Source organism: Lissotriton helveticus, chromosome 3_1 (genome assembly GCF_964261635.1).
Source record: "Lissotriton helveticus chromosome 3_1, aLisHel1.1, whole genome shotgun sequence".
Classification (NCBI taxonomy): Eukaryota; Metazoa; Chordata; class Amphibia; order Caudata; family Salamandridae; genus Lissotriton; species Lissotriton helveticus.
The window spans coordinates 1,039,636,619-1,039,659,625 of NC_136061.1; the positions used below are offsets into that span (position 1 = coordinate 1,039,636,619).

The 23,007-nt window shown below is 43.5% G+C and overlaps 1 protein-coding gene across 5 annotated transcripts in view; it reads left to right on the forward strand.

Moving 5' to 3' along the window:
- Positions 1–23,007, forward strand: part of TLK1 (tousled like kinase 1) — a 656,881-nt gene that overhangs the window by 487,270 nt on the left and 146,604 nt on the right. For all 5 annotated transcript variants that reach the window (XM_078681584.1, XM_078681580.1, XM_078681585.1 and 2 more), the window contains 2 exons: positions 9,869–9,960; positions 10,035–10,124. In XM_078681584.1, coding sequence (XP_078537710.1) covers positions 9,869–9,960; positions 10,035–10,124 — 182 coding nt within the window. The remainder of the gene's footprint in view (positions 1–9,868; positions 9,961–10,034; positions 10,125–23,007) is intronic.

A 23,007-nucleotide genomic window follows, 5' to 3' on the forward strand; every position in this document is an offset into this window, starting at 1 on the left:
CCCAAGTTTTTAATACCAATTTTACTGAATATTAGATCTCATCTGGACAGCCTACGCTATTTACAGTGCCTGGAAAATTAAGATGTTTGCTGGGCAACCCATAATTGTTTTAAGGAAAAGTTTGTCACTTAGAAATATATATATATGAACAGGTCTCCCTGGGTTTATAAGTCAGGTCCACATAAACCATTTTAAGCTAGACCTGGCCGGTTCTAGGATTTGCGAGGCCCTGGGCTAAAATGGAATGTGCGAGGCCCCTCTAATGTAGATAAGTGGCCTCTTGCAAGGAGACCATTCACAGACACTGTGGGAGGCCCATTGTCCAGCATTTTGCGTCCCCCCACCCCCCCACAGTTTTAACTTTCAGCCCACAAGCATTTCTCACACCTTCAGTTGATAGGTGTGAGAATTGCTTGTGGGCTAAAAGTTAAAACTGTGGGGGCGCAAAAAATGCTGGATAATGGGCCTCCCACCGTGTATGTGAATGGGTCTCCTTGCAATTGAAGGGAGCTTCTCCCTCCCCATGCCTCCAGACACCATCCCTGAGAGTCCCGGGGAGAGGGGCCCCTCCGAAGGACCTTAATTGCAAGGCGACACCTCACCAGTGTGTGACCCCATGCTGGTGGGCTGAGTGCGAGGCCCTGGGCAGCTGCCCATGCCTAGCGCCGGCCCTGAAACTAGAGATCTGAGTGGAAGTTAAATAAGAACTTTAAATCCCCTTGTTTTATGTTAGTCTAAAAAATGAAATGTTGAAACTGTAGACTAAAATATTCAATCTCTTCAATGATAATGTTACTGTTATCGCCTTTGAATGCATCTTTCATCGAATCATAGCATTTATGCAGAGATGTTTTAAAATGAAATGTGATTTTGTGATGTAGTGCTCTTAAATCTGATGCTTTTATGGATTCATGCAAATCCGAATGAAGATTTTATGACTGACTGCTTTACAAATACGCATAACTTAACAAAAATAGTTGTCTTTTAAAGGCTAAATTCAATGCGCTGTAAATTAAGTATTCTAGCAGAAGAGGCATCAAGCGCTAAATGGGTGTACCCATTTACAAGAAATATGGTTAGATAACAACTGAAGCAAACCAGCTTTGATTTGTCTTGAAGGCAGACAAGTACAAAAGAAAATGCTAAAACAAGAACAAGTACAGCAATGAAGGCAATCACATAGATTAGCAATCATTTATATCGGCTATAACACAAAGTTAAGTTTTAGGCAGAACACTCTAAATGTTAAAATTGATGGCTTCTCCTGACATAACAATCCAAACAATTTCAGAGAACCCTACTCCTCAATGAAGACAGCAAACAAATGAGCAAACCGTGAGGTCGGCGGTTCTATGGCGCTTCCCCTGAAGTTACAAGCTGTCAGTGGGACTGATCTGGAGAATACATTACAATGTGTACACACACCATCACTTGCGTGTTTTGCTTTTGTATGCCTTTTCTAGTGGAAGATGTTCAAGGGAAAGTAAATGGGTTGGTCTTGATTTACTCGAATTCAGATCTTCGACCTTAAGGTCTCATTTGACTTTTACATCTGTAGATGTGCAACAGTGGTATATTTTATAAAGTATCATTCAGTCTGACTGCTGGCCTAAGCATGAAAGAAAAGTTCCCCAGGCTTAATTGATCTACAATGGATATGATTAATTCCAATGCAAAGGGACTGTGGGTTTATTAACATAATAAAAGTGGCACAGTTGTGGGTTACTTATCTTCATTAAGGTTTCTGTAGGCAGTCCCGATGACATTAATGATTGTATCTATTTTTGGCAGGCTTATTCCAGATCATAGCAACAGATGGCAGGGGATTGCAAGCTTCTGAAAAATACTCACATTACAAAGCGACTCCTTTGGTAAATCTCCTCATTTTGAGCCTAGTCTATAGTCTCCCTCAGATCACCATTGCCAAACATCTGTGTGACTTGGCAAAGATCAGCGTTGGTTATAAGATTTAAGAGCAAACACAGCAAATCATTAAAGTAAAACTTTACCCGGAGTGTCTAAGGCCATTCCTTCCAGTACCTTATGGAACCAGTTGTAATATCTCATTCAGTTTTTTTTTTTTTTCCTTTTCCTCCAGTTTTTCTTAAACTTCCACTTAAAAAGATAGAGCCACATAAAAGAGAAGCTCTTTTTTGTGGAGCTTTCATTTTGCCACATTATTTCTTTGCAGTAGTGCAGCGGCGCCTTTGACCCCGATCAGTTACTTTGTGGAACTGAAACTCTTTCTGCTATTGCAATTTTGCACGACTAGTAACTGTGTTCAATGCCCCGGGGTGTAATTGCATTTTAAACTGCGAGAATCCGATTTTAATCCTGTTTCACTGTGATTTTAATTGCCACTTTGCACTTCATTAAGGGGCTGCGTATATTGCTCCGGGGGGCTGAACAGCGATAGAATAGGTCAGCGCACTAGTCTTCAGATGCTGGCACACTAGCTCTGCATCAAAAAGGGCCGATGATGTGCCCGTCCGGGCCCAGAGGCCAGAACCCCTGCCGGTTTTCCGGGAGCACAGCATGTTTACACTACGGAGGAGGTTAAAACTTAGAGGAGCGCTTAAAAGTAAGTGCACACACTGTATGCCACCTGATAGCCTTATCAAGCACTGCCGCACCTGTCATGTCAAATTATGCCCGTGCTTGAACCCCCCCTCAGACCGGCTTACTAAGGAAGTTATTAAAATGTTTCTAGTAAACGGTCGCTCAATGTCCAAACATTCACTGGAAATCGACCTCCTATTAGAAGAAGAGAGCCCCGATGTCCTCTTTCTAACAGAAACCTGGTTGAACAAAGATGCTGACCCTCTAGGTATCCAAATTCTACCACCAGGCTATGCTATACAGAGACTGGACCGGGATGCAGGTAGAGGAGGTGGACTTGCCATTATCTATAAGGACAAATTTAATTGCCACATCGCTATAAACCTCCTACCAGACTGTGAAAGCATTTTTATTCAACTTGGGCATCTCCCATGTCAGGAACTTCTCAGGGATTCTGGTATATAGTCCTCCAGGCCCTTCAGGTAAATATTTTAAGGATCTTCCTGACATTGTAGGCAATCTAGCTAGTTCCCTTCCTAATTTTACCTTATTTGGGGATTTTAATCTTCATTTTTATGATTCCGTACTCCCTCCCATATTGAAATTAGTAGAGGGGTTGGAGACGCTTCAATTTATTCATTCAGTGGGCGGTCATACCCATTGTAAAGGCCATCTACTCAACCCTATCTTCTCAAATATCCTGGTCAAGGACTCTTTTTCTGTGCCTTGGTCGGACCATTAACTTATTCAATTTCTATGGATAACACAGGAGGACATCACTCCAGTTGCAACAACTAGCAAACAAGCACGGGTTAAGTCGAAATTGCCTTTAAAATCCTGGGTAACTTCCCTGGAAGATACCTTGCCCAACCTTGAAACTAACCCAACCACAGCGAATGATGACTTTGATAGCTGGTTAACACGGTCTCTTGATACTATTCTTCCTAAGAAATGGATCTACAGTAAAGTAGGAGCCAATCTAAATGCCTGGTACACACCGAAACTGCGGGAGCTCCGACAGTCCAGTTAAAAACTGGAAAGAAACTGGAGAAAATATCCCTCAGCAGCTAACAAAACCAAATATAGTGGTACGATAAAGACTTACAAATCTGAAATTAAAGCTGATAAAGCGCTCTATTATGAAGAGAGAATCACCTTGGCAGGCAATTGCCCACACAAAATATTTCGTATCACAAAATCACTTTTAACCCCACCTCCGCCCTCCATTGCTCTGGTGGACATCCCTCTACGTCTACGTGGCAACCAAATTGCGGATTTTTTTCTGATAAAATACAAAGCATTTATGAATCTTTTCCTCTGTCAACGGCTTCACAAACCTTATCCCCACTGGATGGGACAGCCCCAGTTGGAGATTGCTGGCTGGAGGTTATCCCCCCCTGAGTTTGACCTCCCTTCAAGGGCTTCTTAGTCATCTTAAATCGGGAGCACCATCAGATTTTGCCCCCCCTAACATTGTGAACATAATTTCAGATACTGTATCCCTAGTGATCCTAAATGTGATAAATGCCTCGTTGGCAATGGGTTAAGTGCCCTCCCGATGGAAACAAGCTATGGTTAGAGCACTCCTAAAAAAAACTAACCTAGATCCTGACGTGCTGGCAAACTATCGCCTTATCTCACTTTTACCAGGAATTGGAAAATTAGCTGAGAAGCACGTAAACTACACTCTTTCATCCTTTTTGGGAAACTACAATCGGCTTCATCCCTCACAGACCGGGTTTAGACCACAGCAAGGTACAGTGGTGGAAGAATTAGGGTGCTGCGCTGCGCTTACATTACTAGATCTCAGCGCAGCCTTCGACATGGTGAACCACCATCTTCTAATCCAAAGACTTAGGGAGGCAGGAGTTGCAGGAACAGCGCTAAAATGGCAACAGTCCTTTTAAGAGGACAGATTGTTTGTGGTTTTCGAAGAAGAAATCACCTCAAAGTGAATGCCCCTTAGATGTGGGGTTCCCCAGGGATCTTCCCTGAGCCCCACTCTAATCAATGTCTGTGAGTTCCCTGGCTGAAGTAGTAACACCTTTTGGCATTCAGATCATCACCTACGCTGACGATACCCAGTTGGTGGTTTCGCTTAATCAACAGGATGCTTCAGGCTCAGGGCTAGCCTTATGCCTTGAAAAGGTGTCGAGTTGGATGGACTGCTCCTGCCTAAAACTTAATAGAGCTAAGACTGAACTGATGCTCTTGAGTAACTCAACCTCGTTGAGCATAGGCTCATTCTGGCCTAGCTGTCTAGGGACACCACCTGTGCCTAAAGAACAAATTAAGAGTCTGGGTGTACGGCTGGACCGCAATCTTGATTTTAAAGACTAAGCATGTAAGGTTGCAGACTGCTGATTTGGGATTTTAAGGATGCTAGGAAAGATCCTTCCTGTGTTACCCTTAACTGTGAGAAGACTGCTGGTCCAAGCACTGATTTTGTCACGCCTGGATTATGCCAATGCATTATATTTGGGAGCCCTAGTCACCACTACCAAAACATTGCAGGTAGTGCAAAACTGTGCAGCACGTGTGCTTATGAACACTTCCAAGTGCCTGTCAGCTAAGCCTGCGCTTGCATCGCTTCACTGGCTACCTATCCCAAGAGAGAATCGAGTTCAAGGCTTTGTGTATCACACACAAAGTTCTCTCAGGTAAAGGCCCAATCAGCATCAGCTCCATTATTCAACCCTTTCGCTCTATAAGGTCTTTAAGGTCAGATAATAAACAATTGGCTGCAGTTCCAAAAATAAGAAAAACACAAAGCGGAGGCAGTTGCTTTTTGTACAATGCCGCTAAACTACAGAATCTTCTGCATCTTGGTATCCCTCTGGAGCCTAACTACCTGACATTTCGAAAGCAACTAAAAACGTACCGGTTCCGGTAACTCTGACCGTGGTTGAAGCAGCACCGCTACTAGCGCTGGGATGCCCCCAGGTAGCTATGCGCTCTAGAAATGCCTCTTCATTCATTCGTTCGTTCATTCATTCATCTAGGCTAAATTAATACATTGACTCAGAGTTAGTCTAATTAGTTTCGTTCATGGACTTTCCTTTCCTTCTCCTGTTTTCTTCAAACACAATGTAATCTCAGTGAGCATATTGTTTCGAACAGTCACGCTGGGTGCACGCTACTGTGGCAAGCTGGCAGTTAGGTGGGCATAGTGAAGTAAAAGATGCAAATTCAAGAAAAGCATACAGTTGAGGAAATTGCACCTTTTCATGGAATTAAAAGATGGAGATGAGTCTTACATTGTTTTATTTTCTCTTTTCCCTGTGGTCATCATTCCTTTCAGCTTGAATTCATTGCTTTGAGTTTTTATTGTTCAACTTTACCTTTTATCACTCCACTACTTTTGGGTGAGAGCTTTTCTGTGGAGGTTTCTGAGTCCCCTCTGAGCTTTCTCATTAGTCAATTTCACGCTTCTCTACAAATTTACAGGTTTAGCTGGAAGCCAAATTAAGTGCGGTCTTTTCAGGATTGTTACTGTAGACATGTGACAAACCCTTTAACCCCTTCCGTGGGAGCACTCCCTCCCCAGTGCTGCCAACGGCCGACGAAGCCCCGCCCACCCTTTAGAACTCCCGCATCGCGGCGGAAAAACCGCCGCTGCTAAGGCGTTAAGTAGTGATGGGGAAGATATTTCAGAGAAGTGCTTTGGCGACAGGGCATGAGAGCCTGCTTTTTGATGACTTTGTAGCCTTTTGTGATTCTAATGTGAGATGATGAGGATAACCTTAAGCTTGCTATGGCTGGCCAAGGGTCTTTATTTTTAAGGCAGTGTGATTACTTGCCATTCATGCATTTGTGCTTTCTTGTTTGATCATTATCACTGATGTTGTTAATTTATCTCTCCTTGTTTTAAATCCTTGACAACTATAAGTCTCTGTACTCTTTTTGTAGAGCGGGATTGATGTACCGCAATGATTATTCGGAAGAGATTATCATTAATGTGTGAGTGAGCATGTATTTAACATACCACAGAAGAAAAGTAGTGCTGTTTACTGAATTAAATAATAAATTAATGTTGATGAGGGTGTAAAGTGAAACTCGTTTTTGAGGCTGTTCCTCAGTAGCAAAGAGAGGAAAATGCGTTGCTACCCTGTGTGTGGTCTAATTGCAGACTTTGGCGCACAAATGATGGTGCCCCATATTGCGTAGCAGGTATCAATTCGAGGCAGTTCAAATGATGTATGCAATCAGCATTACAAAAACAGGAAACAAGGAGACTCGTGCAGTTTAAGAGCTTATAATTCAATAGTTCTTGAGGGATGTTTCATATAGAATTAAAGATAATACAGCACTATACAGAGGGAATCATGTGACAACCCGAAAGCACTTCGTGGATAGTGATATATATACAACTTGGTGAAAGGTGATGGTGCAAGTGCTAAACGTGAACAGCGTGAGACGGCGCAAAGTGACAAGGATACCTGCAGTGTAGGCTCAACAGGAATTGGTATTGGTCACTTTAGTCATAAATTAAACATTTTTCAGGAGCCAAGTGTAAAATGCGCCATGAAGTTGCGCTGTAATGTCGACGGCGTTTCGATCCCAATGAGTCGGGATCGTCTTCAGGACCAGGTTGTCAAGTAGAGGTGGTGCTTATCTGCATGATGGCAGGCCGCTGGGTGGTCACGGGTGGAGGCCGGTATAACAGCGGAACCCGTTTCTAAACGGGCCGATGGCCGCGGTGTTCCTGGGTCCAAAGGCGGGGGCAATTGATAGAAGGTCTGGGTATAAGACTCGAACCGGCGTGGGCAGATTTTGTTAGACAGCGCCTGAATTAATCTAGGCAACTGTATGCAGAAGTAGCTCTGGGCGGACGGGACGCTCGAAATGAGTAATTTCGAGCGTCCCGACCGCCCAGAGCTACTTCTGCATACAGTTAGTTGTATATATAGCTATCCACGAAGAGCTTTCGGGTTGTCACATGATTCCCTCTGTATAGTGCTGTATTATCTTTAATTCTATATGAAACATCCCTCAAGAACTATTGAATTATAAGCTCTTAAACTGCACGAGTCTCCTTGTTTCCTGTTTTTGTAATGCTGATTGCATACATCATTTGAACTGCCTTGAATTGATACCTGTTGGGAATTGTTTTTTATACACATCCTACACCCATCCCGACGTGGTATATGGGTTTAACTCCTGTTATTTCTTCACCATATTGCGTAGAGCATCACGGAACAGTAAGTTACACAGCATTTGGCTCTGATATCATCAGAAGTGGTGGCATCAAACTGGAATTACCTGGCTGAAAGTAGCATCTATGTTCGTGATAGTTCAGCTCTAACCTCACGTTCCTGAAAAGAAATGTCACCTTAAAATAAACCTAAGATGACCTCTGAGAATTCTGAAGTGACCTACTTTGTTGTTTAGAGCACATTGGGTGTCAGACAGTTATTGGAGTTGGATTTATACCCGAATAATAATCGCAAAAATGGTTTGGTTTGGTATTGTTAATCAGTTTTACGGATGGTGCATAATGCTGTAGAAGTTGGTCTGTACAGTGATTACTCGATGTATTGGTACTGTCGTGCATACACTTCATTATCCCCGTCTTTCTCTCTCATCCCACTGTTTACCCCTGCTCAGTCTGAGACTTTGGGCACAATCCATCTTAGCTCAAACAGTCCTTCACTTATGTTTTTTACATGCTAGTTCCTGTAGGGATCCCTTCTGTTGTGAATTATCCCTCTTTGTTTTCTGTCTTTTACAGTTACCTGATCCTTCGGCAATAATCCGCTGAAGTTCTGATTCTCTCCCGGCCCCCCAATTTCTACGCTCTTCTTTTTTGTTTCTATTGCCTCTCCAGTAGTATATCTTCTTATTTTGAAGGAAGATGCTGCCGTTCTTTAGTCCATCAGTGGCTTTCTGCAGTGTATGCTGCGGTTCGCTCGGTCTTATTCTAATTCGTGATTGAGTGTTCCCTTGCTCGTACAAGGAATGAAGAGAGATGCTCTTCTCTATTGTGCTTTATCTCTCAAAATATTTCTGTCTGGAAGTGCCTCTGCTCTTTAGTATGTCATCTCCTAACTTGTATTAGTTTCTTCCTTTGTCTCTTCTGCACTATCCCAGTTTTCCTTTCATTACCACTCTACTTTGTTTTTCTCTCCTGCACCCCTTCCCTTTTGTCTTGCAGTCGCTCTGATCCATAGTTCAGAGAACTGCTGTTTCACAATATGCTTACCCATCCCCCACACACACATTCTCTTCTCTAGCATCAGTTCCCTTTCTTCAGGAATATCTCTGATCTCCCGGACTAGTTATCTATTTTACACTCTCATCCAGTCTCTTTCCTTCCCTGCAGGAGACTTTCTGTCCCAAAGCAACTTTTTCCTGCATAGCCTTTGTTCCCTCTCCTCCATTGGCCTTGATTCACCCCACATGCAGCACTCTTAACCTCAAATAATGTCCACTTCTCTCCCTCAAGTTGCCTCTGCTCATTATTTTAAGAAGCCTGCCTCTGACATGCTTATTAGTTATTTTTGCACTGATTCTGTTGCCCCAGTTTGCTTAGTGTTAAGACCTTGCATTGACACTTTCTTCACAGTGCTCTAAGATTCATTGCAGTATGTAGCAGGCACCACATCCCTGACAGTAATGGTATCATTTCCTTTCTGTATTTATTAGTGATAAAGCACTGGATGTGACTGGTGAATTGAACACAGGAGCAGTGGTCTGGTCAAGCATTGTTTGCACACACTTTTTAATTTTTCTAAGGCATAAAAAGGATGGTACACATGAGAAGGTTGAAGGGACTTCTGTTTGAGGTGGCTAAATTATTTTAATTTTTTTTTTTAATTACTGTGATTTAAATTAGATTCTTTGTGTGCCGCAATGCTTTCCCTACGTTTTTGGAGGAAGTCAATGCAAACCTGAAATAAAGTGCCACACAACAAAGTAAACACAATTATTTATAATTGTTTTTTAAAAGCTTTCTTTTGCCCCTTCTGCTTGCAGCTTTTACTCTTCTGTCCTCAATGGGTGTCCAGTGCTGACACAAGTCATTCTCTTGGTATCACAGTTTAGGGCATCAGTAAAAGCAGCTTCCAGTCTATCACTAGTTGGATGTTTTGTCTTGTTGGTGGTCACTTGGCATCGCAGTGTAGTGCAACCGTAAATAATAATTTCTCAGTCTTTCTCAAGTTGACTGTTCTGGCATGTTGATAATAATCAACTCTATGGACTACTTCCAAGAGAAATTCGACTTGGTAACTGTTTACCTTCTTTTTTCAATGTATACATTAGCAAACCTTTATACTTATTAATGTTCTCAAACATTCTTATTTTTTAGGCTTTTGATCTTTATGAACAAAGATATGCTGCAGTAAAGATCCACCAGTTAAACAAGAGCTGGAGAGACGAGAAGAAGGAAAACTATCACAAGTAAATATATTTATAGATTTCGTATTTCATGCAGGTTCTGTTGATCTCAAATAAATTGTGATCTCTTTGTTTAGGCATGCCTGCAGAGAATATAGGATACACAAAGAACTGGATCATCCACGGATAGTTAAACTGTATGATTATTTTTCCCTGGATACCGATACGTAAGTTTACAACTGATCTGTTTAAACAGCAAATCATTAAGTTTGTAAATGTTTGCTTATGGCTTTAGTCTGTTACTCTTAAATTTTAGTTTCGCCATGCTTCATACCATAATTGGATATTTCCATGGCCAGGTTTTGATTTTGTGATGTAGATAACATGACAGACTTCTCTGTCGGAGTGTTGTTAAAACGTTCACATTTTTGGCAACATTTAACTTCTTGTGTCTCTTAACATTTTCATCTTTGAGGTAACCTAAGTGCAGATTAAAAGTGCACTTGGAGTCCGGGGATTGCAAACATTTTACAACATGTCCATTTCTCTCAAGAGGGCAGATGTTAACGGACAACAGACTCCAGATCACTTTGTTTTTGGAAGCCATATTCTAAGTTTATGTTTGTGTACGTACTTGTAGACCACTGTGGCAGAATCAGACCATCCCTTGTCAGCACACATCACTTGCCAGAAGTTGCTTTGCTTGCTAAAGTTGTATGCCATAATGAATCCCTTTCCCCCTCCAACAAAAAACGTATAAAGCATTACATAATGTAGGCCCAAATTGTTTACGTAACAGATTTGCCTGGTGTGCTCCATCAAGGAAACTTGCATCATCTGCAGCCAAGTTTTAGGTAGTGCCTAGGAGTAAACAAGCCTCGTGGGGAGGTAGAAGTTTCATTCTGGGAATGGCAAAACTGGAACCCCATAATGCTAAAGAATAGCCCTGATCTCTTGTCTTTCAGAAAACCACTTAAAACCTGGCTTTTCTGTAACTAGGTTTCTACAGTATTGGATATTTCATAGATTGACATGCTTGAATCGATGGGGAATGATTCAAGCATGTGACTCGATGAAGGATATCAATACTGGAGAACGGCAGTTACAAGGTTACAAGTAAGTAACTTATTTTCTTAGCAGCTCCTCTTCCTAAAGACAACAGCAGCGCAAAGACTCCTCAGGGTATTAGAGTGCTCTACAAAACCAAAAAGCAAATCATAAAACTTTTAAATTCATTTCTCTGTAATGTCATCTTTGTCATTGTTAATAATCATAAAATGTATCTTCCATGTGTGATATCCTATAAACGCTTAGTTCTAAGAGAACGCTATTTGATTTCACATCTTATGGCTAAAGAATCTTCCTCTCTTTTTAAATAGCAGTTGGACTTAAAACAAATTGTGAACCTTGTATGGGTAATTAATGTACTCAAATGCCCAGGTTGACTTTTGCTAGTCATTCTGTTTCGTACATGTCTTCCGGGAATTAGGGCAGTATGAATGAGCGGTCTGTTACATCTTGTAAATTAAAATAAAAAAGTTTGAAGTTTTAAAAAAAATGATCCTGTTCCTGAGAGTGTTTATTTAAAGTTTCTATTAATGCAATTACCTGAGTAGGTGGCATAGAACTTGCAAAGTGACCCCTTTTGGGGTTCAGTCTGTTATTCATTTATTTGGGTGGGCTCACCTGCTGATAATTTTGAACTCCATCACTGGGACTCTTCTATCCAGTTCCTAGTGTGTATGCTCTGCCCCCTCAAACATGTTAAAATTGGCTTCAAACTTGAGAGGGTTAATTTAACGTTCCTATCAGGTAATAGTGTATTGTGCAGAAATAAACCTGTGGCATAGAATATTAAATACTACTTGTAGGCTGCCGCATCTATTGTGCCATCCATGATAGTGGCAGTGAAAACATGGTTTCAGGCCTACCCAGTGTAGCCGGGCAGCAGCAGGTTGAACCTTGCTACAAAGATCTGTCAAAATCAACCTTTTGATGGGTAGGGAAACCTGATGTTCGCGGCATATGAGCTGCAGATTGTAAATGTATGCATAGATCGCCATCTGGTGTTGGGCTCGGATGATTGCATGTTGTTTTTGTCTTCGTAGAAGTCTTGTAGTTACGAGGCTGGTGACTCCTCCTTCGGTGGACAGTGCGCTTGGGCTTCGGCTCCATCGTTGGATTGTTTTTTTCCGCCATCGAGTTCGGATGTGACTTGCTGCGCTCCGGATCGGAATTGTTATCGAAACCCCTTAGACGCAAAACCACTCTTACCGACGGTATTGCCTCGATCGCGTGCCTCCGATGTGCACCCTCGACAACTCCATTACTCTTGGACGCCTGCGAACCTCGACGTGGGGCGTTGGTCCTACCAACGCCGATCAAGACAGACGTCGATGGAACGGACTCCATTTAAAAAATGTCCACAGTGTGGTTCTAAATTTCCACACTCTGACCTCCATCCTGTCTGCAATCTGTGCCTCTCTCCCCAACATCGAGAGAACAATTGTGAAGCCTGCATCTCATTTAAATAAAAAAAGACTATCCGGGATCGTCAAGCTAGACGCCGTGACATGCAACGAGGCACAGGCTCCATTCCGGATATCTTCAACCCAGGTCCCGATAACCTTCCGGAGCCAGAAGGGATCCCGGACTCTGAAGCAGACGTCGCCGACGCTGAAAATGACATCACCCCGGCTCAAAGGGACGCGAGTACTGAAACCCCGGCCCGATCAAGCCCACACCAATGGCACCGCTTACACCTTCAGGCTCAGGTTTACACCGTAGTAAGACTTCGAATACCCCAACCCCGGGCCAGGCACCGAAGGACAGACAAAAGCCATCCGGCTCAAGCCAACCATCCGGTACCGAGATATCACCCTCTGCACCGAAGGCCCAGCCGTCCAAGTTGCCACGCCCTCTTCTACTGGCACCGGCAAAGCACTCGGCACCGAAATTTATAAAAGACCCCTTGGCACCGAAGCACGCTGTTTAACATCGGCGCCAAAGCAACTCGATAAAGCATTGACGTCGAAGCAGCCGAATAAGCCACTGACACCGAAACACCCAGATAAATCCTCGGTCCCGAAGCAAACCGAAAAACCTTCGGCACCGAAGCACACGGAAAAGGCTTTTGTACCATCAAAACACAAGACACCAAAAACTTCGGAACCAGGCAAAGCTGCCATACCGGACACTGTCCCAAAACATCCAAAAGCAGCTCCCAAAGACAAATCTTTGACGCCAAGCAAGTCTGTGGAGTCCGAAGAGATTTTTTCACCACATCCAAAGCAGGCTACTATATTTATTCACCCAAAGACTGGTCATATAGTCACCAAGCCACCTACAAAGAGGAAACCAGAACATTTACCCCAAATTCCAGTTCCTCCAATGAAAATTCATATAGCTACTAATACTTCACCACCACCTTCACCACCTGTTAACCCTAATTTAATTATTTCACTACCACACTCTCCAGATTTACAGGATAGTGAGGTTTCACAGGGGCATGGATAATTAGATGAAGACATAATGCCATTAAGTCCTGATAATTCACCACAGGAAACAGACCCATGGTATGATTATAATACTGATCCTGATCTAATTAAAGATCCGGATTTCTACCCCTCAAAACCATCCCCACCAGATGACAATGTGGGGTTTGCACAGCTTATCAAAAGAGCAGCTGTATACCATAAAGTCAAACCTCAGTCAGAACCTGTAGAGGAAGATTTTTTATTGGAAACTTTTGCAGAACCACAAAAATCTACTCACGTCTTACCCATGCTACAAGGCCTTTCAGACATGCTCCTTAGGTATTTATAGACCCAGTAAGAGCTAGGGTTCTTAACCCATGGGTTGATAAAAAATACAAGGCAGCTCCCAGTGACCCTATCTACATTAAGGGCCAACCTCCCTTAGATTCATTAGTAGTAGCCAATGCACGAAAAAGGGCAAACACCCAAGGGTCAGGTGACACACCACCTCGTGACAAAGAATCTAAGTTATTAGACGCATCAGGTAAACGTATGGTGTCTCAGGCTGCTAATTCATGGAAAATAGCAAACACACAAGCCTTTCTAGCAAGATATGACAGGGTTCACTATGATGAGCTGGAGAAGCTCATTCAGCATCTGCCCCCAGATATAAGGACAAAGCTGATGACCTTATACAGGAAGGCAAACTTCTTACTAACACCTCCCTCAAATGTGCACTACACTGCATCACGTGCTACAAATACTAGTGTTCTGCTACGTAGACACACCTGGCTTAGGGTGTCTGGCTTTAAGCAAGAGGTGCAAAATACAATCCTTAATCAACCATTTGATCTAGAGCACGTTTTTGGACCTGCAGTTGACGCATCTTTAGAGAAACTTAAAAAAGACACAAACAGCAAAGTCTATGGGGGCCTTACAGTCACCATCTGCCAGAGGCTCCTTTCGTCGCTCCTTTTATAGAGCAGGTTCCAAAACCAACACGTCAGAACACACTACATCATCCTATAAAAGTCCCAACCAGGGCTCCTTTTCTAGGGGATACAATAGAGGAGGTTAGAGAGGCAACAACAATAAGGGTAGAGGCAGAGGTAATAACACCCGCAACTCCCCTAACAATAAGCAGTGACTTCCCTACGTTTACCCCCAATCATACCACTCCTGACGTGGGACGCATCTCACAGTTCGTACCTGTCTGGAATTCCATCACAACAGACAGGTGGGTAAGACAAATTATCCAGTATGGTTATTGCCTGGAACTCACTTCTACACCCCCAACATTCCTCCAAAACAGCGTCCAATGTCATTAGACCATCTAACGCTGCTCAAACAGGAAGTCTTGGCAATGTTACAAAAAGATGCAATAGAGCCAGTTCCTCTACTTCATGAAGGGACAGGAGTCTACTCCCTTTATTTCCTAATCCCAAAAAAGGACTGCTGCCTAAGGCCAAAACTGGACCTCAGACCGCTAAACTTTTACATTCAATCAGACCACTTCCACATGGTCACTTTACAACAAGTGCTTCCACTACTGCAGAAAGGCGACTTTCTCTCCACTATAGATCTAAAAGACGCCTATTTCCACATTCCAACACATTCCACTCACAGGAAGTATCTCATATTTGTGGTAGATGGTCAACACTACCAGTTCAAGTTGCTCCCATTCGAAGACACCACAACACCCAGAGTTTTCACCAAATACCTCGCAGTCGTTGCAGCCCATCTCAAAAGACAACAAATTCATGTCTTTCCCTACTTAGGCGATTAGCTCATAAAAGCAAACTCCCAAAACAGCTGTGTTCAACACACACTTCAAACAATACAGTTGCTTCCCAGTCTGGGATTCACAGTAAATCTAGCCAAATCCCATCTCCAACTGTATACAATGCAACAATATCTAGGGGCAACAGTGAATACTCTCACAGCACTAACCTATCCCAATCCCATCAGGATAAATGCTATACGAACACTAGTTCGAAAATGTCAACCACAACACACTTACCAACAAGAGTGTTCATGCAGCTAATAGGAATTATGGCATTGTGCATTATTCTCGTCCCTCATGCAAGACTGCATATGCGCCCATTACAAGAATGTTTAGCACATAAGTGGAACCACGCTCAAGGTCAACTAACAGATCTGGTGTTGGTGGACGACTGCGCCCATCGCTCTCTGCAGTGGTGGACCACAAAAAACCTTGCCAAAGGACGGTTGTTCCTCAAGCCACTTCCACAACTAGTGCTAACAACAGATACATTGCTCACCGGCTGGGGAGCGCATATCCAAAACCATACCACTTAAGGGTTATGGACCTCTCCAAAAGCAATTCCACTTGAACTACCTGGAATTGTTAGCAATCTCTCTAGCATTGGACTAGTTTCAACCGCAACTCCTCAACAAAGCTGCCCTAATCCGTACAGACAACATGACAGCAATGTGTTACATACAAAAACAGGGGGGGACACTCTCTCCAGTTATCCCGTCTAGCACAAAGCATCTGGAGGTGGGCCATTCCATGAAACATATACCTCCTAGTCGAACATCTTCCAGGAGTACACAATCAAATAGCGGATCTGCTCAGTCGTCAAACACAAAAGAGCCACGAATGGGAACTTCATCCTCAAGTTATTCTTCCATTCTTTCACATGTGGGGACAGCGAGACATAGATTGGTTCGCCACACACCAAAACACACAATGCCCAAACTTTGCATGCGGGTATCCACACCCATTGTCCAAAGACAATGCTCTATGGATGAACTGGTCAGGCAAATTTGCTTACGCTTTTCCGCCTCTCCCACTCATTTCATTGCTAGTGAGGAAGCTTCAACAGCATTCCCTTATAATGATCCTAGTTGCTCCAACATGGGCAAGGCAACCATGGTTCGCAGCTATCAGTAGTACCACATCAAAAGCTGCACCTCTCTCCCAAGTTTCTCACTTAGAACCATTGAGAGATAAGACACCCAGATCCCAATCGGCTCAACCTTGCGATCTGGCTCCTGAAATCCTAGAGTTTGGATACCTCATTCTTCCACCACAATGTATGAACGTTATCAAAAAAGCTAGACATCCTACAACAAAGGCATGCTATGCTGCAAAATGGAAAAGATTTGTCATTTATTGTTCCTACAATAAAATTTACCCATTAGATGCTTCCATTCAAAACATAGTCTGTTATCTTTGGCATCTACAACAATGTAACCTAGAGTATACATCCATAAGATTGCATCTAACTATCATAGCAGCCTATAAAAGCTTTTATGGAAGGGCTGAAAAGGATAATTCCACCAAGAGTTCCACCATCCCCAGTTTGGAATCTCAATATAATCCTTACCAGACTAATGGGCCCTCCATTTGAACCTCTACACAAATGTGAACTACAGTACCTTACTTGAAAAGTAGCATTTTTAGTCGCCATCACATCTCTCAGAAGAATGAGCGAACTCCCGGCATTAATCATTCAAGAACCATTTTTACAAATTCATCATAACAAAGTGGTTCTTAGAACAAATCCAACATTTTTACCCAAAGTAGAGTCTGCCTTCCATCTAAACCAGTTTGTTGAACTACCAGTATTCTTCCCTCAACCAGACTCAGTGGCAGAGAGAGCGCTACACACTCTTGATGTTAAACGAGCATTGCTCTATTACATCGAAAGAACAAAACCCTTTAGAAAAACCGAACAACTTTTCATAGCTTTCTCCCCACCTCATAAAGGCAATCCTATATCTAAAACGGGAATTGCAAGGTGGATTGTAAAATGTATACAAATATGCTACCTTAAAGCCAAACGCACATTAACCATTCCCCCTAGAGCTCATTCCACACGCAAACTAGGGACATCTATGGCATTCTTAAGGAACATTCCCCCAGATGACATATGCAAAGCAGCAACTTGGGCCATGCCACACACCTTCACAAAACACTATTGTGTAGATGTGCAAGCAAAACAACAAGCTAGTGTGGGCCAGGCTGTATTAAAAACACTTTTTCAAACTACTGCAGCAGATACAGGTACCCACCTCTAAGGAGAATACTGCTATATAGTCAATGCACAAGTGTATAATCTGCAGCTCATATGCCTCAAATGGAAAATGCTACTTACCAGTATGCATCTGTTCTTGGCATGTCGAGCTACAGAGATGTCCACACCCACCCTCCTCCCCGGATACCTCTATCTGATCCAGTATTATCTTAATTAGATATTTCACACATGTTCTCACCACTCCATCTAACCCTACTGGCAAAACAATCTAACGATGGAGCCGAAGCCCATGCGCACTGTCCACCGAAGGAGGAGTTACCAGCCTCGTGACTACAAGACTTGTACGAAGACAAAAACAACATGCAATCATCCGAGCCCAACACCAGATGGCGATCTATACTTAAGTGTACAACTCTGCAGCTCTACATGCCAAGAACAGATGCATCCTGGTAAGTAGCATTTTCCTTTCAATATTAACCAAGTCATCCCTAAACGCACCTTGCCGCCCACAATGTAGACTGCATAATATTTGAGTGGAACATATGACATTAAAAATGGCATGCTCCCCGAGTGACTAGGCCCAAAACGACATCACTGAAAATGCTGTAGCTGACGCATAGGAAAATTGAAAGTATAGATTAGTTCCTTCAAATACTTATTTTGATATTTAATCAAAATCCAGTCGAATTGTAAAGTCAGGTTTTTATTAAATATCTGGGAAATGTAGCATTCATAAAGCTACCTTTACCCCGCCTGAAGCCACTTGAAGCTGACTTGCATTATCTCTCCAGTAACTGCCCAGCCGAATAGTTTTTCTGAATAAGACGTGAGAGGTGTGAAATTCCTCCCATCAACTAAACTGTAGGTTGACCTAAATGGGCAAATATGACTCCTCTGAGCTCATCAGAATATGCAGGGTAGGGCTGGAACCTTTTGACACCACTGTGTCAAATCTTTTTCGACAGGTCTACTTGGAGCCACATGTAAAGCTATGGAGCAGTTGAGAGAAAGAGAGAACAGGATTCCAGGACGGTGCTTGTGTATCTCTTGTGTAGGTGCAGATGAGCTCTGCCTTTGTCCAACTAGACTTCTGTCTACTAGTTTGCTGTGGGTACAGGGCCTGATTCAAACTAAACTTTAGTCTTGTTTTTTTAAACTTAATTGTTCAGTTCATATCAAATAGCAAAACATAATAAATATTGCATAACCAATTATTCAGATTCGTAACACAATATATCAGGTCAAGACATAAAGCCAGATACTATAGCCAGGAAAGCAAAAAACAAAAAAGAGAAGTTATACAAATAAAACATTTTACCTAAGCCATACACTTAATTCAAATGTTCTATCCTCAGGACCCAAATCTGCATACCTAGCTTTTTACACTTCAGTGTTTTAAGAGAGTAAAGACTATATTCTAAATTAAAAATATTATAGAATTTAGCCTGCCACATCTTGAACGTAGGGGCTTTTCGCTGCAGCCACGCTAAAGCAATACATAAGCGTGTCACTGCTGCTGCTATGTAAATAATATATCTACATTTATATGTTGGCTGGCCTAATTGTACATTTTCACCTATACCTGTCAGCCTTATATCTCTTGTCAAGCAAACTTGTTGCCCAAGAATTTCCGACAAAAAATAGTCACATTGAAGCTTTAATTGCTGAAGCACATTACAATAAAAAAAATGTGAACCATCCCAGCTTTTTCCATACTGCATCTAAAGCATTTGCTGTCATTAGAAACCCCCCGCTTCATCATCTTCACAGGTGTGTGATACAAATCAAATGACTTCTTATGAATTTGTGCTTTCGTATTTGCAGCCAATAAAATCTTCCCCGCCATATCAATTGATTTGAACTGAATGTGGGAGGACACTCAGGATTACCATAGTGCACTCTCCGTCACACCCTCAACCCTGAGAGCCCTCGTTTATGATGGCAAAAAACGTAAAATCTTCGGGGTCCGGTAGAGGGAAGACATAGGTGCCGAGCGGGTGCCGAACGTCGAGGGCGGTGTGCCAATTACGTTCCCACCCCCCTCCTGAGACCCATGGTGAGAATTTCGAACTCCAGAAAAGTGCAGAAACGCTCAAGTCGGAAGCCTCCTAAACCAGGAGTTATTAGGTGGAATAATTACTTCTTCCTAATTATTTTTGCACTTTTTTCACCACTTTTGTTAATTTTCACTTTCACGTCCCTAGGTTGGGGTGGGCCTTAGCGCGTCCATTTCCGCCAGGGTTTATTTCACTGTAGTCCTGATGAATGCCAGGTAAAATCACACCGTTTCATGGCTGAAACATGTCGACTGATACCTAAGAAATTCCCACTCTATTAATTGTGGACGCAATTTCCAGACACATAATTTTAAGTCTTTCCCTAGTGATCATCCTAATAAAGTTATTATTTTTGATACACTACGGACTGTTTTTATCATTCAACACTCACTAGTTACTTTTACTTTCGCACAACACTGCCTGAACTCACTAAACCCGCTCCGCAGTAGATCTGGCATCGCAGCACACCGAAGAGACACTCGGTCTCTTTGGTGGGCCCAATGATGAAGCATGTCATCACTAGGTGGTGAGTGAGGGCTTTCTAATAACCACTGAAACGTCTTAAATTGAAGCTGTTGTTTTTGCTCCCCTTTTGTGGTCGTGCTTGAACCTATAGCATTTGACACTCTTCGTTTGTTTATTTGGCAAAAAACTTAAACCATATTGAAAATGCACTGACTCAAGGCAATTTGGGCCTGTTTACAGTAAGGCAAACAGAAACTACCTTTAAAGGTGGGCAGGATTACTACTGGGAACTTTTACCCAATTGGTTAGGGTGTGCCCAGGTGTCGCCACCACTCGCAGGTACCAGCCATAAATGTGGCATGCCCATGAACTCTCGGGAGAACACTTTCTTGACCTGTGGAAGAACAGAAGAGGACTGGACCGGTTGGCTGTGACCTGTGAGCAGCTCTGACTGACTGAACCAGCTCCCAGGCTTTTTTTTTTTCTCCCTTGAGTTTTATATAGCGCAAACTTGACCCGACTGTATCAGAGCACTTTACACGAGCACCAGTTGCATTGCACAAGGGCACATTAATTTTTGTTGTTCTGCACGGGGAGATGAAGTGATTTGCCTAAAATTACAGAATATTGAGCGTCGTTGCAGACACTCAAACCCAGTGTACTCCTAGGGTCAGTTTAATGACCTCCTGTGTGACTACAGGGACACAGAAAGCTGCAAGAGGCCTTTCCCCTACAATTGCTAGCTGACCAGTGGCAACTGGAACTTGGACTTTACTTTGCTGGTGGCCTCTCCTTCACAGGCTATGTGTGTCTAGGTGCCCCCACTAAGGTCCTGGGGGCTTAGCAGTACTTCTGATGTTGCTTGGGCATCAGTAAAAAGTTTGAAATATTTATAAACCTTTGCTCCAGAGGCAAGGAGACCTACAGCAAAAAATACCAGATTCGCGGAGTGGGAGACCAATATGGCGACCAATTGAACTCCGTCCAAGGCCCGGACGTAATTCTTACTTAATTGAGACTTCACTTCAGCGCAGATGACACTATAGAGACAGTGAAATCGGACACCCAGAGTACAGCCGTCCTACAATCGAAGCGTGGCTGCCACAGAGCTGGGAGCCGTCTGTTCCTGCGAGCACCAAGCGGATATTCCGGCGTGTGCGGCCTGGAGACCACAGCAAGCTGAGAGTTGGCCAGGGGATCTCAGCCCAAGAACACCCTCTGCAGACTTGCATGGTAGCCATGCGCACCCCTCGTTTACATGGCAAAGATGGTGAACCCCAAACCCGCCACAAAACCCCACCCAATGGGGATTTACCTGACCATGGTTCTGTTCAGGCATGAGGGCGGTAGAGTATTTAGCAACCTCAGTGCCACCCTAGACAATTAGACCGAATGCTGCAGGCAATCCTTGACACTAAAACCACCATACAGTCCAAAATAAATGCTGTATTCACAACCTATTCTGCGCGGACCATAGGGGGTTGCCTTAAGGGGGGGTGGGTGGGGAGGGGAGATATTGCGTGCTCTCTAACCACGATGTGGCCCCCATGATACAAGAACTCACAACCCAACTGCAAGGATTGAGGGCCAGCATATTCTCTTTACAGCGGAAGGCGAAAGATACAGAGGGTCTCAAGGTGCAAAAATGCCCACTTCTTAAGTTTCCTTGAGTGCTCCGAGGGACCGAGCATGGAACTCTTCCATGAACACTGTCTTATGTCCATGGTGCTGTCCGATAAGGTACCTCTGTTATCTCAGTAGCGAGAGCACACCGCCTACCAGGGAGACCTCTACCACCAAGAGCCCACGGACAGATTTGTTCCTCCGACTGTTTTAAATGAAAGGCCCCTAACAGTTCGAGGCAGCACCATCACTGCCTACCTGGATTTCACCATGGAGGTGCTAGCGGCTGCAGTCCCAATGCACCAGTCAAACACCACAGGCACGGATTGGGCCTGTAATATGCACTTTTTTTATCCAGCAAAATTCAAGGTGATGGAAGAAGAATCAGCCTACTTCCTCCTGACGTGTATGGGCCTGGCTGCTTGCTAAGGGCATAGTGGTGCAGTCAACAGCTGTTTAACGTACTGGGGAATCAATCCTGCGACGAGACTCAGAAGAGACTGCTCCTCAAACAGCGAAGAAATGAGCACAAGTGGTGGCAGAGGTGCTACACTAGAGCCGAAACCCATTTGTGGTTTTACGGTATGACCATACATTAGACACTAGAGCCGAGACCAATGACACTGCCACCTTTCCCAGAGGGGAGTGCTTTGACCTGGAGTTGATAACATGATTGGCGGATGATCTACTATGATTGGTAAGTATCACCTGTGTGAGTTGAGAGATAAGACCTGACAATGAGTGGCCTATTGGGACCTTGTTTGGGGAGTAGGGGACAGGGGGACAAGGGGTGGGTACAAAGACCACGGTTGAGAGCTCAAGTGTTTGTGAGCCATAGAGAAGAGCCCACCACTCACCTATGGTTACCATATTGGATTCTAACTTTGCTTTCAGATTCTGTATAGTTAATGTTCATATGTTGTCAACCCCCCCTCCCTGCCCGTACAGGGAAGGAGTGTTAATTATGTTGGTGTTACACAGTCTGAGATGCCTGGACACAACTGCCTGACATAACTCAACACCATTTCATGTTCACAAATATCAGGGGAAACATTGAGAATGAACCCACCCCATGGTACCACAGAGATCATGAGATACAAACCACTACTACAAGTAGGCATACTCAGTGGGCACACCCGAGTGTTCCACGACCCTTCGTTACAATTTCCTGACGTGAACCGTTAAGGGTATGGCCAACCCCACAAACCTATACCGTGTTGACACCTACCTTAAATGCCGTCATACACATGTAGCTTTCCTACAAGAGAAACACCTGATGCAAGTTGAACTACAAAAGTCCATGTCAAGTAGAGGCAGATATATGGTACTACTACTTGACGTGACGTCAGCGAGGTCACATAAGCCCCACCCCGGTGCGCCTACGTCAGTTTTTTCCTTTTCCGCGTGCAACACAGATCCGGTGTTGCTGCAAGCCTGTTTTGGGCCCTTTTTTCTACACCATTGTCTTTTCTCTCGGTGGAACAG